At 40.1% G+C, this 19,146-nt stretch overlaps 1 protein-coding gene across 5 annotated transcripts in view; it reads left to right on the forward strand.

The window, feature by feature from the left end:
* Nucleotides 1–13,026: 13,026 nt before the first annotated feature.
* CTNND2 (catenin delta 2) overlaps nucleotides 13,027–19,146 on the forward strand; it is a 782,618-nt gene continuing 776,498 nt past the window's right edge. For 3 of the 5 annotated variants that reach the window (XM_059694778.1, XM_059694781.1, XM_059694780.1), the window contains exon 1: nucleotides 13,066–13,286. In XM_059694778.1, the coding sequence (XP_059550761.1) occupies nucleotides 13,250–13,286 (37 nt within the window). In that variant the 5' untranslated portion in view covers nucleotides 13,066–13,249. Of the gene's footprint in view, nucleotides 13,287–19,146 lie in introns of all 5 variants that reach the window. The other 2 variants (XM_059694779.1, XM_059694782.1) reach the window with 2 other exon arrangements.

Consider the following 19,146-nt stretch of genomic DNA (forward strand, 5'->3'; position numbering starts at 1 on the left):
CAATAAAAATATATTTTAAAAAGACAAAAGAAACACTTTGCCGATGAAGGGAAAAATAGAACTTTGGCCTGGATCTGAAAGAAGCATAGGTGTTGGCCCAGACAACCAAATTGGGTGGAAGAGACACTAAGTTGAGGAAGTAAATTCGATATAAAGAGAAGTGATGAAAAAAAGGACAGAAAATGGTGGCCCCATAATATAAAATCTCATAGGAAAATCTTATGTGGAACATCATAGTTCGTGGTAAAATTTTAGAAGTATTAAAATTCAGTGCAACAACATAAAAAAAGTGTATAAACTTTCAAAAAGGAAAACACCAAACAGTGATTATTTGTTGACAATACAGTTGCCTACCTAGAAAATCCAAATGAAAAATCCACAAGCTAGTAGAAGTACTGAGAGATGTTATCCAGGTTGCTGTCTCCTGCTGTTACTGTGTGAGTCATGATTCTAGGTAGCATTCCCTCTCCTAATCCTAATCCTCCCTCAGTTCACTATTTCCTCTCCTGACCACATTGTCTGGTACCTTAAGCTTAATTTTCCCATATAGATTTTTATTCTGATATCACCATTAGTCTAACTTTCTGTATATAAGTTAACCATTCATAGGAATTATGAAGCCATTTTTTTTCTTATATGGAAGTGAAATTATCATGCCCTGACATATAAAGATATATGTGTCATTTACTTGACTTTCTCAATAGTTTCTGCCTTGTCTTTTATGCCAGATACATTTAATGGGGTCACCCCGGGGACCACAGCTCTGCAAATTCTACATTTCACTGCAGTTGGGGAAAGAAATACCCTGGTTAAGATTCAACTTTACAGAACTGAACCAGGCCTCCACTCCTAAGTGGGCAGTACTGCCCCACTCCCAAAGGGTCAGTTCTAATCTCAGAGGTTTATCAGAATGTTCCAACCAAGTGAATGACAGGCTGGACATTCAGTATTTAAGAATAATCAATAATCTTATATAAAAAACCATACTCCATCTCCAACATCCAGTGATCTCAGTCTTGTTTCAGGAGTCCTGAACTGCTCCCTGTGCATGGAGTTCAGAATCCTTGTTTCTTTTTGTAGGGTTTAGTGACCAATAACAGAGAAAATATAACTAGATTGGTACACGGCTATTTTCATATGCACTGTCTTTGTTTACTAGGGCTGCCATAACAAAGTGCCACAGGCTGGGGTGTCTTAAACAACAGAAACATATTTTCTTACAATTCTGGAGGTTAGAAGTCTGAGATCATGATGTTAGTAGGGATGCATTCTTCTGAGGCTCTCTGCTTGTCTTGAGATGGCCACATTCCCCCTGTATCTTCACATGGTCTTTCCCCTGCATCTATCTGTCCTAATCTCTTCTTCTTATAAGGACACTAGCCTATTGGATTAAGGCTCAGCCCAATGACCTCACTTTAATTTTAATTACCTCTTTAAAGGCCCTATCTCAAAATACACTCGCTGGGGGTTTGGATTTCAACATATGAATGGGGTGAGCACAAATTCAATCAGTTTCATACACCAAGGAACCATTTCCCAAAAGTCTTGTTTTGTAAATGAAATTGTCATAGATGGTCTTCATGTTGACTGATTCCTACACAATCTGCTCTGCTGGATGTTTCCCAGTATGTTTTGCTTATGATCTCTGGAAAAGAACCAATAGTGATTATAGATCTTATTATGCCCAAGACACAACTAACACATTACAAGCATTTTGCATTGAGGATGGTCCCCATTGACCCTTCAGCACTCCTATCCAATTTGCTAAATTGAATGTGGCTTCACATTTCAAAGTTTGATGCTTTGGGGACATTTCAATTCAGATAAATCACCATATGAATTAGTTATGCTTTTATATCTATAGTTATTTATCCTGACAAGAAATACAAGGTCCGGGTAATAAAACAGAGCAATCTTAGTGCTGGTTCCCCATGCCCAATTCCCCCAGGGCAATGCAATATTGCCTGTTATCACCTGCACACACGTCTATAATGTAGACACACTGGACAAAGGGGTGACTCACACCTCAAGCCAGACAGCTGGAGATTTCACCACACTACTCAGAACAGCATGCAATTCAAAACTGATAAATTGTTTACCTCTGGAATTTTCCATTTAATATTTTTAACTACACTTGATTTTGGGTAACTGAACCCCAGAAACTGGAACTGCAGATAAAGGGAGACTTTTGTACTTGGCATATAATATTGTGTAAATTTAAGGTCCAATATACAAATTTGGAGGAGATACAAATATTTAGTCCATTGCAGCCACTATGCTTCCATTCATCTTAGCACACTTTTGAAGATTCCATCAAGCACAGCTCGTTTTTATGGGGGATTCCTGAAAAATGGCACTTTTCAACCCAAAATTATCTGCCTCCATCTGTAGGACTCTCATCCATCTCTGGCTTGGTCTGACACAAGAGCATCTTGCTGCCATTGTTGCCTCCCCAAAACCAATTTTCCACAAAGCAACCAGAATTCTCCATTTAACTTTTAAATCGGATCGTGTCTTCCTTTTGGTCCAAACTCTCCAGTGGCTTCCCACTACACTTAAAATGCAGAGGTCTTCCATGACCTAAATGCTCTTCATCGTCTCATCCCTGGCTGCCACAGTGGCTTTCTTGTCAGTCTTCACATTTGCTCAGAACCCTCTCCCAAGGCCTTCACTGTTGTGTGTCCTCTGCCTCAAGGCGAACATTCTTCTAGATACTCTTAAATCATTTTTTCTCACTGTATTCAAATCTACACTCAAATGTCGCCTACTTAGAGACGTGTCACCTGGACACCCTTTCAAAAGTAGCACTCTTTAAAACTCTAGCACCATTTTCTTTGTTATTTTTCTTCAAAGACATTACCACTTACAAACTGATGGTATAACATGGAAGGATGAGATTTGGTGTTTACTGACTTTCTTTCCCATAGAAATATCAGTTCCATGAGGGATGTAATACTGCTGTCGCATCAGTACCAAGAACATGACCTGCAACTGAATTGGCTTTTGGTAAATATTTGATGAACAGATGAGTGAATGAATGATTGAATGAATTAGCAGGCCAAAAGAGTGAAATTAGAGGGTGACTGGCTGAAAGAACTAAACCCTAAATTATTGGTAAGTAGCTAAATTAGATATGCCAAGAATTAGTAGTAAAGAAACTTATTTAGAAATACAGAGGCAAGCACAGTAAAAAATAACGATGAAGGAACTAATGTTTGATGTATTAAGTATTTACTCAAAATTTAAAATCAAGCCTGAAAGACATTTTAATAAATAGGGAAATCAAACTTATGACAATATTTTATCTGGAAATAGATATAACTTATGTTTCTAAGTAGAAGACATTTAAATTACCTATTGTTATTTTTTGCTGAGAACTAGAAAAAATTTTAGCTTTAAATAAAGCTGATTGAGTGAAGCACAATTTGGTTGAATATTTCTGATTCAGAGCAACTTATTGAAGTTGAAATTAAAAATTTTGTATGACTTTAGCATATTGATAGTTAATCAGTGTAAACAAATGAGGTTAATTTATGCTTAATGAAAAACAATGATAAATTATATGGAAAGAGTGAGAACTAGGAAACTTGAATTTAAAGATACATGTCAACCTTAAAATAGGTCTTTTAAAAATTGGTAGTGCAAATTCATGAATGTTAATAATAAAATTAAATCTAATTAAAAATGTAATTGGAAAAATAAAAATGATTAAAAAAACTAATTGAAAATAATTTAGGAGAGTTTAACTGTATGAAGTCAAAAATTCCAGGAGAGAACACAGAGTTGTGAGAGAGTAACAATTAATGAGAAGCAAAGAGACCAGAATTTTAGGTGGCAGCTATCAGCAGCTGTACTGAGAGTCACAACTAGGGAGACTCTAGATGAGGTACCAGGTGTAATTGCTGCTTAATTTTCATGTCCAATGATACTAGGATGAGGTAGCTGCCCACGCAGGTGGGGGATTAGATTAGCTGGTGTCACCAATGCTTGCCTCTGACTAGAATTAGCAGCAACTTACAATAGTAGGAAATTAATCTTCCCTTGAAGGCATTAGAAGGAAATTTCCCTAAATAGATCCAGCGAAGTGGGAAGCAGTTGGTTCCATGAGCACTAAACTTCTCACCACCTAGGAGCAGCCAGTGAGTGGCTTGCTGTCCAGAATCTCTGGCTTGCCTGGCCAGCATGGCTCAGTGGTTGACCTTCGACCTATGAACCAGGAGGTCATGATTCCAGTCCTAGTCAGGGCACATTCATAGGTTGCTGGCTCGATCTCTAGTGGTGGGGGAGGGAATGCAGGAGGCAGCCAGTCAATGATTCTCTCTCATCATTGATGTTTCTCTCTCTCTCTCCCTCTCCATTACTCTCTGAAATCTCTATCTATATCTCTATTATCTATATATCTATATATCTATATATCTATATATCTATATATCTATATAGCTATCTATCTATCATCTATCTATCTATCTATCTATCTATAACAAACAAACAAAAAACCAGGATCTCCAACTCCCCAGTTGGATTTGTTCATGCCATGGTATTCACCTAAGGGAAGAAATTGATGTTTGTCTCCATTTAATTTCATTTTGTTAATGTCAGACCATTGTGCTCATCTCCTGAAATATGTTTTGAGGCTTTATGTTGTCTTCAATTCTTTGACTTTCTTTTCTCTTTGACATTTTTCTACTGTCCAACCTGATATTAGGCTTTCTGTACCTTCATTACATCTATCAGCTGACAGGATGACACACAGCAAGGCCAAATACAAACTACTGGGAGGCCTTTTTTCAGGTTGATGTCTATCCCTTAAATAACCATAGAAATCCATTTCACAAAATTACTCTGCTCAGTATTTTTTTTTTTTTGGTCTGGAAGTATTTTGCAAAATATTTTATGTCCTATAAAAATAAAGATAGACAAGCCCTGGAGAAGTCTCCTGAACTCTACCAGTGCAGGGACTGTGTTACAAAAGGAGGAAGAAATCTTGATAGTGTGTGTGTGTGTGTGTGTGTGTGTGTGTGTGTGTGTGTGTCCAGCTTGAAAGCAGAGTCACTCAAGTAACCCATATAGATAAGATAAACTTGTGCTTGGTAATGGCTAAGTGTTCAGAGAACAGGGCCATTAATATGGGGCAAGAGGCACTGTAATGACACCTGAGACTATCACGGTATCGAACTGCATTAACATTTATATTATTGCTCTGAGTTATCAAAGAAAGATTTAACTGTATTTTCCATGCTCTGCTTAATAAACTGAAAACGAGTCTTTCACAAACATTTTACATGAACTACATGTAAAGGAGGAAGGTTACATGAGGAAGGTTCGAACGCTTTGTGGAATCTTGACATATATTGCAAGCTAACCACTAAAACTGATATGATGATGTGTATTTCATTAGCATTTCTCCATTCCAACCAACCAAATATTATATGCGAAAAAGACAGCAAATTTGATAGGGAAATATTGACATTGCAAAGCTGTTTAAATTTTTATGTCTATTATTATTAAAATTATTTTAGTGATTACATATTTCATACTTTTATGTGTTTTTACAGATTTATATTTAGATATTATAAATATTCCATAACCACATGTATAACCAGTAATTTTAAAAAGAATAAAATAGCAAACTCCGTTTACTTACCAGTCAGCTTAAGAATGGGTACCTGAAAATGGCATGGAAGCTCTCTGGGTAAACCAATAGTCCCCCCCTGGGACATGTTAACTCCTGATGGTACCATTCAGTTTAAGAAAGTCACTTAACATGTGACCAAATTTATATATATATATTCTTCCCCTAAAATGTTTATCCTCCATGACATGTCTGTGATAACAGGTTCCTTCCTTACTCCCCATTCAAAATTTCCTCCTTTACCAAGCTTATTTTTATTAAAGACATCACTAATACAATTATATTCTTTTATATCCTGATGAAATGTTCCTCTTTATCTCAGCATATTCTCTTTGTCTTGAAATTTATTTTATCTAACACTAATATTGACACTTTAGCTGATTTTTGCATGGTAGATCTTTTCCCATTATTTACCTTCAATATATTTGTGCCTTTGTATTTAACTTCTGGTAGGCATCATACACTAGGATCTTGTTATTTCCACTGTCAATATCTGCTGTTTAAATGACTGAGCTATGAACATTTAACCTAATTATTAATAAGGTTTTAGACCTGCCAACGTATTCAATTTTTCTTTGTTCCTTCTTTTCAGTTCCTCTCTTGCTTGCCTTACTTTGAATTATTTGAATATCTTTAATATCCTAATTTGATTGATCTACTGTTTTTCTAGCAATATCTCCTGGTACTATTTTTACTCTATGTTGCTAGAGGACATAATGCACCACATCAATGAAGTTACAGAAAACTTGCAACTATATGAATCCCTTTACCTTACCACCAACTGACTGACACATATTTTATCCTTTCATTTGAGGATGTCTTTAATTTGTCATCATGCCTGAAGTATATTTTCAATAAATTTCTAATTCTGTGTTGACATTCATTTCTTTCTGCATTTTAAATATTTTGTTTCATCTTTTTATGTATTTATAAATTTCTTCAAAAAATCTATGATTTCCCCAAATTATTATTTTCCTGTATGCAATGTGTTATTTTTTTATCTGCTTTTAATTTTTTTTCAATCTTTAGTTTTCAACAAACTTATTGATCCCTTTTCCTTCTTTTTTGTGTGGTTTTTCTTCCTTTTTCTTTCCACACCTAATGTGTTTTTTAATGTATTCTGAATTTTTTAAGTAATATCTTGAAGAGGCCCTGGGTTAGTTATTTTTCCTCAAAAATTTGACTTTTATGTTGGCAGACAGTGAAGTATCAATGGAAGACATTGACCTATCAGAACCTGGTTTTAAGCTTTCTTCAAAGAAGTCTAGTACAGCTTTCCACCCAGACTTCTATGCTGGAGCCCTCAAACTTAAAATGTAGCTAGCCTTATTTTTTGTATTAGTTTGCTGGTAACCTCTGCCTTTTCTGCCCAGTAAACCACTTCTCTTGCTTGCATAAATGAACCACACCCAGATGTTTTTCCTAGGAAAAAAGCCCGTATAAAAGTAGGGCATCCTTTGCCTGCCTCCTCTCCCTCAAGGATAGCAGCCTCACATTGGCAGTTGTCCAATGCCTGCAACTTATTGCAGTTATATTTTTTTTTACTTGACATAATAGGTATTATAGATACTGTTGTTGTTGCATCTCACAGGCTTTAATACATATATATTGTTTATCTTTTATGTGAAAATAATTCAACTTTCTTAAGTAGATTTATATTGAAGGACCTACACAATACTCCAACATAAATATAAAGAAGAAATAAAAAGAAAGACACCTAAAATATTATTTTACTTTGTGTAAATGCTTGATCACAATTAGGTAGCAGAGCTAACAAAGTACTCATATACTTGCTCCTATGGGTAGTAACACCCCAACAATAATGGCTATACAAACAGACTGAGATAGGAGCATTCTTTGGGTGAGTTGTATAATACTGGTGATGTTACTCTTAATACTATGAACAAACCTGGATCAGTTTCTGAGCAAACCAAAGTTAAATCTTTTTGTAATTTATATCTTAGTAGCATTCCTGCAAAATTCAATGTACATAAAAATCATGCAAAAATGTTTCTTGCTTATATGTAAAATGCAGTAAAGTAACCTTAGACACTTGTGAATAAGTTAACAATTATGAATGATGGGTAGAAGCCGTCCAGAGCCATGAAGGATACAGGCAACTTTTCCTCCTGTGGGACTGTCCATGTACTGCAGAATGTTTATAATATGTGGCTTGTGACCATGAAATCCTAGTGACAATTAGGAAATACCCTCACACATTTCTAAAATGCCTCTTAAAGAGGCACTAACCTTTCCATTAAGAACCATTGACCTAGATGTTTAGTATAAAAACTAAAATTTTGTTGGTGACATTTTTAAAAAATATATTTTATTGATTTTAGAGAGGAAGGGAGAGGGAGAGAGAAATAGAAATATCAGTGATGAGAGAGAATCATTGACTGGCTGCCTCCTGCACACCCACTACTGAGGATCGAGCCTATAACCCAGGCATGTGCCCTTGACTGGAATTGAACCTGGGACCCTTCAGTCCACAGACCTACACTCTATCCACTGAGTCAAACAAGCTAGGGCATGCTGGTGACATTTTTGTACTACATTAACTGTGCCTTAAAATTGAACTAGAAAGTCTAGATGAACCCTGATGAAAATTCCCTAGTCTACTCTTTGGATCTCATTGTATGAAATTTCTCCTTCCTATTCTTAAGTGTAGACATTAAGGCAGTCAATACCTTCGTCCTCTAGAAGCCTGGTAAATCTATAAGCATTGCTGATAAATCATAGCATAGAATTTATTTTTCCTTCTGCCAGTGTCTGTTATTAAGATTCTGTGCCAAGCATCACACTCCATTATTTGATGCCTTCTCTATCTGTATATGCAATTCGTCAATGTCCGTCAACCTAGACTTCTAACCCACTGTCCAATTCTGATCAATAATGTTGAACCTTTTTTCTCTATGCCTAACCAGCCTACATTGAATTTAGATATTTTAGTACCAGGTTGTGACTTCCGATTCACACATGTGGGCCTTTACTTAGACATGCCACTGCTCTCTGATTGCTTCATTGAGTCCAGGTTCCATTGCATCTCTAAGAACTTCAACCACTGTGAGTACACTCTCTCTAGTCCTCTCCTTGCTTTGCTTCAGCACATGAGGTCCTATTTCCTCATCATGCTGCCTCTGTCCTGGCATAAAAAACAAAAGCCCTTGGAGAGGAAAGACGTTGAGAAAACATGGAAGGAAAGGAATTGAGTAAAAGAATTGTCAACACCTCATAGCACATAGACAATTAGGAGGAAATGAGGGTCTCTGAATGTGGTTAACTCCTCAGTGGTTTCCTTTTCTTCTATCATCCAAGAATCACAATCCTATACAATAAAAGCTTAATATGCAAACCGACCCAAGGGCAGAGGACTGGTCGCTATGATGTGCACTGACCACCAGGGGGTAGATGATCAATGCAGGAGCTGCCCTGGTGGTCAGTGCACTCCCACAGGGGGAGCGCCGCTCAGCCAGAAGCCGGGCTCACATCTGGCGAGTGCAGTGGTGGTGAAAGGAGCCTCTCCCGCCTCCGTGGCAACGCTTAGGAGCAGTGATCTGAGCAGGCAGGCAGTAAGGAGCAAGGGGTCCCGGAAATCCCCTGAGAGCTGGGGTGAGGGATCCACTCCCCAGTGTACAAATTTCATGCACAGCGCCTCTGGTTTATACATAAACGCCACAGGATAGGGATTTTGTCTTATCTATTGTTCACTATTGGTTCTCTAAATTTTGCCCAGTGTCTGAACCACAGTAGAAGCTCAATATACATTTGCTGGTAAATGAATGAATGAATAAACAAATGATACCATCATTTGAGTAGTAGTTGTATTAAGAGCTAGTTTGTGGGGAAGTGTGAAGTTTTTAATCAAATAGTGAAATGACCCGAACATTGATCTTATCTAACATGCTTAATTCCAATTAGTTAACTATCTGGAAAGTCTTAAAAAACAGAGTAGAATTCTCTAGTAACAAATGCGTATCTTTTATGACCAGTAACAGCATTAATTAGCCTCCCCTACATATATGTATATACATGTATAACATGGATAATTATTATGACACTACTGAGCTACTATTCTAGAGACTTTGGTTTAAAATTTAAATTGTATATTCTAAGGGACTGTCATTACTTTATTTAAATGTGGGCCATCAACAGTGATCACTAGCATAATTTATATCTGAACTTGAGAAATTTCCACTTGTTTATCACTGGGTAAATCACATTAAACATTACAGAAATATTACCTTCTATTTGAACTTCAACAGTAAGATGCAGTTCTTACTTTGAATTGAACAAGGATCCACTCTCCTAACATTGGTATATTTTAAACTATAAAATGATACATAAATTTATAAAAATATTTTAATTATTGGGTTTTATTCCTAAAATTAATTAAAACTTCCATATAAAAATATATTTGCCTCAAGTTTTGGATAGTGATTTGAAAAATCAAGAGACACAGGAGTTAGTATTTAGATGTGATTTCTGTATCACATAAATGTATTGATATATAAACAGAAGAAGAAACAATAAAGATTTCTCAATTAGAATTGAGATTTATAATTTGAAGAGAATAAGCTAATAATTTTCTGATCTCTTAATGAATTGAGGAATTCAGAACATTCCTTTTTACAGGAATTAGCAGAAGTAAGAGGCAAAAGATGGCAGTAGTGAGTCGTTCCAAGATCTAACACTACACATGATCTTTTTACTTTAATTTTTCAATATTACCTATTTGTGCATTTAATAATATCTTAAGTTACAAGTTATTTTAAAATAATAAAAATCACAAATGTCCCAATGGAATCAGGCACAGAATAAAATAAATCAAAGTAGTCAAGGGCATCACTGATTTCCTTAAATACCCACCTCACCCTCCCTCTGAAGAAGTCTATAGGGGCTGTCTATGCAGGGGTGGGCAAACTTTTTGACTCGAGGGCCACAATGGGTTCTTAAACTGGACCGGAGGGCCGGAACAAAAGCATGGATGGAGTGTTTGTGTGAACTAATATAAATTCAAAGTAAACATCATTACATAAAAGGGTACGGTCTTTTTTTTTTTTTTAGTTTTATTCATTTCAAACGGGCCGGATCCGGCCCGCAGGCTGTAGTTTACCCACGGCTGGTCTATGGGTTATTTCCAAAGATCACAATTAGAAGATCAGGTGTATGATTGCTCATCTCAAAAATTGACTCTAAAAAGTCGGTAAACAATTTTCTTAACTTATATATATATAGGCATAAAAGATATATACTGTCTGCATAGTATCTATGCATCTACTTCAAATTTAATCCAAAGTGTAACTGATATGTTACACTTCCTTCCGCAAATGACTTCTTGAGTTAAAAGATGCAAAGAGGAGTGTCGATTTAAAAAAAATCTGACTAAAGCTAAGGTGGGAACAGAGCATCCTTTGAAAAGTAATGCGGCCTAATGGATACAGTGCTGCTAATTCGTCCTGTACCAAGTGCTCCACAGTAATTGAACTGCCTTTCTGACAACTAAAGTAACAAATACAGTTCAACATGCGCTGAAAAATGGCCCTGCAGTGTCTTTCCTCACAGGAGTCGGGGCTGTTTCAATATGGAGAACTACTTTGGGAGGTGAGACCAAGCCAGTCCTGCGGGTAGGAGGATTAAAAATAAACATTTGCACTGCTGACAAAAGTCCCTGGAGTGATTTGCTGCTCCTTGCTTTTACCTATTTAACCTGTCTCAAAGTTTCCTCCTTTGCTCTTAAAGTTATATTTTAGCTTACTTCAAAGTATAATAAAGAATAGCCCTGAATAAATACTCAAGTCATGTGCCTTTGTTGGACAATGTCTTCTGACACAAGAGAAGTACTTTGTTGCCAAGACTCATCAGGCCCAAACTCCCTCTGATAACAATTTCCTGCATTCTGTCTGCTTATCTGGGTCTCAGAAACCAGCTCTGGGGAGGGATGGAGTGGAGAGATCACAACCCCAGACAGTCTTGTCTCTACAGGATCAGGGATAGTGAGCTGTGACCTAATTTGGGGGCCACTTGCCCTGGCCCCTGGGCAGGCTGAAGGCCCAGAGGACTTCCTTGGCACATGGCATGGGTCCTGTTTCCTAATGAGACGTTCACTGTTCACTACAGTGATTGTACTTGCTGTATTTCACTGCAGGAGAGGCATGGATGGAGTCAATGAGCTGTCAAACCATGAGACCATAGAGAAAGCCAATCTGAAAATTAAGAACGCAGTCCAGGGCATATAGAAAGACTGTGGGAAAAGAATAGGCGAGGGTTTCCATTTTAGCCCCGAGAGGGGAATGGGGAGGAGGAGGAAGAGAAAGGGGCAGCGGTGCGGAAGTAGAAAGAAGGACGAGTGGGAGCAGCAGCAGGAGAGCCCTGTCTTTGAAATGTATCTCAGGTCCAGACTAGACGAGGGTCTTTCTTGCAGAAAGTTTGCATCCACTCCAGATTCAAAACCAGAGGGATTTTGTTTAGGGAGAAAGTCTTTCCATCTGTGAAAAGCATGTTTGATCTGAGCCCTGGAGGTGACTGTAAGACTGGACGGGCACTATGGGGAAGACTGTGTGTGGATGCACGTCCTGCCTTCTTTGCTCTAGAACCATAGGATTGGAGAGCATCCTCTCCACCCAGCAGCATGCACATTCTCGAGCTATTCTAGAACCCCTCCGCCCTTGTCCCTTTGTTTGCAGGCTGACAGTTGCCCCCCCACAATAAACAGTCAGCATCTGCCACGGAAATGAAGGAACCCTTCGAGAACCGGTCCCAGGCCTTCCCCGTGTCCCTTCCGGCTCTAGCCGGGCTCCCAAGCATCCTCCCATCTCGGGCCGGGGCGTGCGTTCCCAGGGATGCTCGGCCCTCTCCCAGCCTGCGTCCTCCTCCCCTCTCTCCTGCTGCTGCTGCTGCTGCTGCTGCCTCGAAAACCAGGAGAAGTGGAATGCGCACGGCGAAGCCTCGCGCTCTCGCGGTGGCACTGGGCATGCTCGGTGCCCAGGGCAGGTTTGGGCGGCGGGGCGGACGCTTCCTCAGTCGCCGGGCGCCCGAGCCGGCCGCCGAGGCATAGGTGGAGGTTGAGGCTGCCGCGCGCCGCGGGAGGAGCCTCGCCCTCGGCGGCGGCGGCGGCGGCGGCGGCGGCGGCGGCACAGGTGGCGCGGGCCGCGCGCTGGGCGCAGCTCGGGAGCGCTCGGCGCCGGGCGCCGCGGCGGCTGCAGGCTCGCGCCCGTGGCGGCAGCCGGCCGAGCGGAGCGGCGGGTGCGGCGGTGGCGGCAGCTCTCCCAGCCCGGCCGGCGGCCGCGGTGCCCGGAGCCCAGAAGAGCCTCGAGGAGCCCGGAGGAGCGCGGGGGAGCCCCGAGTCCGCGGAGCGCGCGGAGCCGGGCAGGGGGCGCTGCGCTCGCCGCGCTCGGAGGGGCCGCCGGGCCGGGCGCCGCGCACTCGCGTCGGGAGCCGCCTCTCCCCCGCGGCGCTCGCCCCGGCTCCCCGCCAGCAGCCCTTGTCCCGCGGCAGCGCTCAGACAACAAAAGCGGACGATGCTGCAGTTGGGCAAGGTCAGGACCTTGCCCTGAAGCCGGGCGGCGGCGCGCACGCCTTTCCCCGGACTGAGGAGCTGTCGCTCGCGGCGGGTGCATGTTCGCGAGGAAGAAATCGGGCGCCGCGCCGTTCGGTGAGTTGCGGGCGCCGGGCGGCTGGGGCCAGGCGCGTCCTTCCCCGCGTCTTCCTCCTCCTCCTCGCCGCCGGTCGGGGTTGGTCCTGGGCTCCGACTGGCGGCGGTGGCGGCTGCGTGGTCCTGGCCGCCGCGGGAGGACCGCGATCGCTCCGGGTCCCCTCTCGGATGACGGCTCTGCTGGGAAGGGGGGCCCGGGTTAGTGCCTTTCTTTGGAGCGTTTACCAAGTGGCTTCTCGGCGTGCTCCCCCTCCCTGCCACCCGTCTCCCCTGGAGGAGGCGTATATAGGGCAACACCAACGATACTGCTCCCTACCACCGTCCACAACATACACGCTGCATATATGACGTCCCTAATACAGAGAAGAGGACGGGGTGGGGGCGGGGAGGACTTCCCTCCAGGCTTTTGCCCTTATGTTCAATGTCATTATGATGTTTGGCTACAACAAAATGGAAATACTTAGTCATATGCATCCATGGCCTGTCTTCGGTCTCCCGCGGCTTGCCAGCCCCACAGCCCCCCGGGTCTATATTTAGCGGCTTCCAAGCGAGCATTTTCCGCCCGATTCACCGGTTTCGGGGGTGCTTCTGCGTCCTGACAATAGATAGCGAGGTTCTGGAAGGCGCCACCTGAAACCCAGGTTTGGAGAGCTCTGACTGCGTGCGGGAGGCTGCGTTGCGATATTTGGGTGACCGGTAATTAATGGCCGAGAGGAGAGCTGCTGCTCCCTTTTGCAGACCTTCCTCTTCTTCTGGTGTGTAATGTGTTCCCATCGATTGCTACTCAGCTGCTTGGAGCCACTATCGTTCAGAATTAAGTCATTAAATGTGGTGCAGCCTCCCTGGTCTGCAGGGTAGGAACACAGTCTCAGGGATTGTTGGTGTGTGTGTGTGTGTGTGTGTGTGTGTGTGTGTGTGTGTGTGTGTGTGTGTTTCCCACAAAGAACAGTTACTTCCCAAACGCCTAAAGTTGTGTTTCGCAGTAAATGTGTGAGCGGGGTGGTGGTAGGGGGGCAGTGAAGGGTGTGGGAAAAGAGGAAAAGGGAAGCAGGTCGTGGTGCCAAGGTGTTTCCCCCCTTGTGTGCCTCCGCTGCATGATCTGATCTGATTTGCTTTGGCTCTGGAAGGTGGCAGTCACATGCATGCCTAATGTTATCAAGTAGATATGTTGGCTTAAGGAAAGGGGTCTGTTGGACACCCAGTGCTGGGCCTGACAGGCATAGATGTTCACTTTGAGGAACTATGTGACCAGTATTCTAGACGCTGGGCATTTTCTGCAGGGACTTCCGTGGAGACAGGGAGGTGCTGAAACTCCCTAAGAGTTACCTCATTGTGCATCCCTCCAGTCGCATTTGAGCTGCTGCTGGTAGTTCAGTTCATCTCTTTGCTGTTACTAATTCACCTGCAGGACTTAAAGGTTTTGGAGCTGCACCACTTCTAAAAATCCCATGAAGTGTTTAATACGACCATGATCGAGTGACAGGGATGAAATTGCATGATTCTGAGGGCTCGCTCTAGAACTGTGACTGATAGGGGTGGGGGCATCCTCAAATACGGACTCGCTGCTTTAAACCGCTGTAAAATCTCTTTGCCACACGCAGAATCCATTTTCTCTGTTTTGGGGAGAATGTTAAGTGGCATCGGTACTGGTCTGTGGGTTACAAGATCTGAGGGCTTGAATGGAGATGGTTGCATTTGGAGTCAGATGTTGAAATCTGGGAGTCCTGTAATCAGACAGCTCACACGTCTCAGCATTGCAGAACGGTTAGGCAGGTTTGTACAGCGTGAGTTAAGTGGGGAGAGAGATTAGGTTTACCAATGTTGCGTTAGTTTCACCTCTGCCCACTCGAGAACTTTACAGGAGCACTTTGAACATGCTGTTTTGCTCATTGCATTGCTTTAATATAAAATTTATTTCAAAAACAAGCAGTATGTGAAGTAGATGTCCATTTTTCTCTTTTCTCCTTTTGAGTCCTAGGTTACGGTTTCAAACATGGTTCTTAAAGGACTAGTAGATATTGTTCTGTGCCTATGTGTGCAGACAGAGAGCAGCTGAGAGGCATGGGAAAAACTACATGAATTGTATACGTGAGTTTTATGGTATGTTGTAGATTGAAAGTGAGAGTACCTGATTGAATGGCAATTGTAGTAGCTACATGAGGTTATTGCTTTAATGAAATTGTCATAGCCCTGTGGAGTGAAGTTATTTAATTTGGTGTATGTTTGTGTAGTCGTATAACCTACTCATTATAGATGTCACTAATGTTTTCATTGTAATAAAAGTCATGCACTGTCAAATTGCAGTATTTCCATCAACTTCACATCTTTCACAGTAGAATACAGGCCAATTCCTTCTCCCAGTGAAACGATTCATCAGAGAGAAAAATGAAATTCAAATGATATTGGTTTGAAAATGCAGTTCATATTTTTGTTACATAATTTCTAAGGGTAATATCACTTTCATAATAACCTTTAAAATGAAAAAAAAAGAAGTACTAATATTCTCAAATATAACATTACTTTTGACATATAATTGAATACAGGGCGCTCTTCCTGAAAGTGATATAGAACTCGCTAGTCACTGTTGTGCTCTATCAAAGTTGTCTTTTGTGTAGTATGCATGCATGTGGAAAAAAAGAGTTGTTCAGAGTAATTTCATCAGGTTGTCTTTATGGAAGAAACATTAAACTTACATTTAAAGTAATTTATAGTAGCATGTCCATAAAGCCAGGTGTACTTTGTATGAACTAATGCATCTGGTTGTAACCAGCCAATTGAACTAAAATGGGAACTGTTGCGAAGTGTTCTTTGACTTTTCTGATGATTAACCATAAGGAGATAAGGAGCGCCTATTTATGCTTGTTTCTCTGTGAACATTATTTTCACTTTTTTAGTAGGGAATTAGTGATGCTAGTATCACTCTTTCTAAAAAGTTTCAATTTTTTAAAATAAAGGTTGGTTGAGAGTTCTTTCACTTGAACACTGTAATTCAGAGGATAAAAAGATACCTACAGAAAACAGGGAGATCCCTTTAAATCCAGTGCTTCCATAGATGATTTGGTACAATGGGTCTTTGCTGGCTGATTTACAAGTCAAATTCCTCCCTTGGTTTCCATGATGGGTTTCATCATCCATAATGTGAAGGTGTCCTCAGGGCTAGATTCTTTGATGGCTTTGTGATACCTGGTGTGTGGATGTGGGAGAAAAGTTAATTTGAGTGGGAAGAGTTCATGATACTTGTTGCTGGCTTCAAGTTTATCTGATTATGTGCCAAAGCAACAGCTTTTATATCAATGTAAAATATTAAACATGTCATAGATAAATAGTTTCTATCACATTGTCTGCCAGTCTAGCTTACTGATTAAATAAACTGCCTGGTTGGGTTTAATGAATCCAATTATATTCACAAACAGAACTTTCAACACAGGAAACTCACAAGCAATATTTTATCACACTGTGCTTTTAGTCCATTAAAAATGTTAAGACTGATAACAAAAATATGCAGTTATGACACCTCTAGTTGTTTATCTTTTGATCACATAGCAGTTAAATGTAATTTCAAGCTCTGTATTATGGTTAATTGATTTGTAGGAAATGTCCTAGACATATTAGGATATTGAAGTTATACTCTGTATCAACTAGTTTTTGACAAATTGGAAAAAATGGCTAAATAAGTGAAACAGTGCTTTTTAGAAGCTTCCTATGTGAGACAAATATTCACCTGTATCCTTTGGCGAGATTTTTGAAAAGTTATCTGTAAAAGGAATTACATATATCGAAATTTAATATTCCATTAATTGTAATTTTAAGTCACGATATATTTCTAGAGAAAAGTTGAGCTCTGCCTTATAATGAACATATATAAAAATTGTAATATATCTTAAAATATTGGAATATGTATAAGTGTAATGCTGGTTTGGATTCTGCTTCAGCTAGGTGCCCAGATGTGGAGAGAGCAATGGCTTTGGATGGATGGATCCTAGCTCCGTCTCTTCTTAGCTCAGCCCTTGGCCATTTATGTGATACTCAGATTTTAGCTCAGTATTATTAGCTATAAAATGGGTACAATAAGACAAAAGATAGGTTTTGGGATAACGTAAGTGAGTATATAAGGAACTTGTAAATGATAAACATTTGTAGAAACACAAGAGATCTTTATACACATATTAAGATGGATACTATGCTTCATTTATGTATTATAAAAATATGTTCTATAGGCCACCACTCTGTAACAAAGGCTATTAAATGGATATATTCTCACCCTACCCCTATTTTAGTATTATTTCATTATGTATATTTGCATATATAATATGTCAAATGTTCTACTCTGCAACGTAACAGTCCTTTATGTATATAATATTTAAGCTAAAAGAGAAGTAAATTATATATCCCAGCATCATTATTGAAAAAGATTCCAACCTAATCGTCAGAAATGGCAGAGCTTTGATATTCTTTTGTTTTTTTAAACCTCATCCAGGGATATGTTCCCATTGATTTTAGGGAGCGAGGAAGAGTGAGAGAGAGAAACGTAGGTGGGTCACCTCTGGCACGCGCTCTGACTAGGGATCAAACCCGTAACCTTGGTATGTGCCCTGATTGGGACCAGAACCCACCACCTTTTAGTCTGTGGGACTATACACCAACCAACTGAGTCACCCAACCAGGGTAGAACTTTGATAGTGACTAAGATTAAATTTTCTACAATAATTAATATTGTACAAAGGATATTATAGACAATTTAATAAGCATCACTCTTGGTTGAGGTCAGATGTTAAATATCTGCTCTGCTTAGAACCACAGAGCATGAGTTCCATCATAATATCGTTGTGACAAAGAAACAATTTGTTTACCTAATAAATAGGAGGCCCACAGCATCCCAGTCCACCCCATCCACCTCCTGTTAAACTCAAGTTCTTAAGAAAATAAAGTGTGTGCATTGGTACCTTTTTGAAATAAGTGGTCATTTTCACATATCATTTCACTCTTAGTAGCTTCACTAAAATACTCAACTCCTCTGGGCTCGATCACCCAGCTCCTGCGAGGTAGAGCTCTGATCTTCAGCAACGTGATTTTATGATTATAACGCTTGGGCGTACCTTAGAATTTGCTGTAGACTGTGACCTGTGGAACAGTTGATAATTTATCTTCAGTGAGAAAAACATTTTGACAATGAATTTGGTTATTTATATTCAAATTTATGTGTCGTTGTAGGAACTGCCAATTATAAGTTACCAGAGTAAAATACATGCTATAATAAAATACCTTTCTGTTTTTTTGGATGAAATAGGCAGGTGAGCCAATTATGTTTGACTAAAAAAAAAATGTAAGTTTCAAAATTTCTACAAGTTTTGAGTGATACAGAACAGATTAATAAATGGGTTGTTGGTTTATAGTGTTGGATTACAGCAATAGTTAATTCTATCATTAAAATTAGTATATTTGCTCTTTATAGGTAAGGGTGGAATTTTTCTTATTAATAACAGTTTTGTCTAATGTGGTTATCATAGCTGTCCTTAGAAATTCGATCAAGTATATATGTATTAATAAACATGCATTCAGTAACAGGTTTTATATAATTTATTCTTTTAGTTTAGGAGCCTTTTGGTTTGGTTCGTAATCTTATGCTTAGTGTAATCTTTTCTCATTTGAATATGCAACAACATAAACCACAGAAAGGTATATATTTACCTTAAATTATAAAATGAGCAGAAATGTGGATTGTTTGGTATTTTTTAAGGACCTCAATAAATATCACCCCCACTAACCCTTCCAGGTTTTGAGGAAGTTGGAATATTGGAAGAAAAAATATAAAGGAGTGGCCATCAGAGGTGAAATGTTAGTTTTGATTAGATATAGTTTG

Source organism: Myotis daubentonii, chromosome 4 (assembly GCF_963259705.1).
Source record: "Myotis daubentonii chromosome 4, mMyoDau2.1, whole genome shotgun sequence".
NCBI lineage: Eukaryota > Metazoa > Chordata > Mammalia > Chiroptera > Vespertilionidae > Myotis > Myotis daubentonii.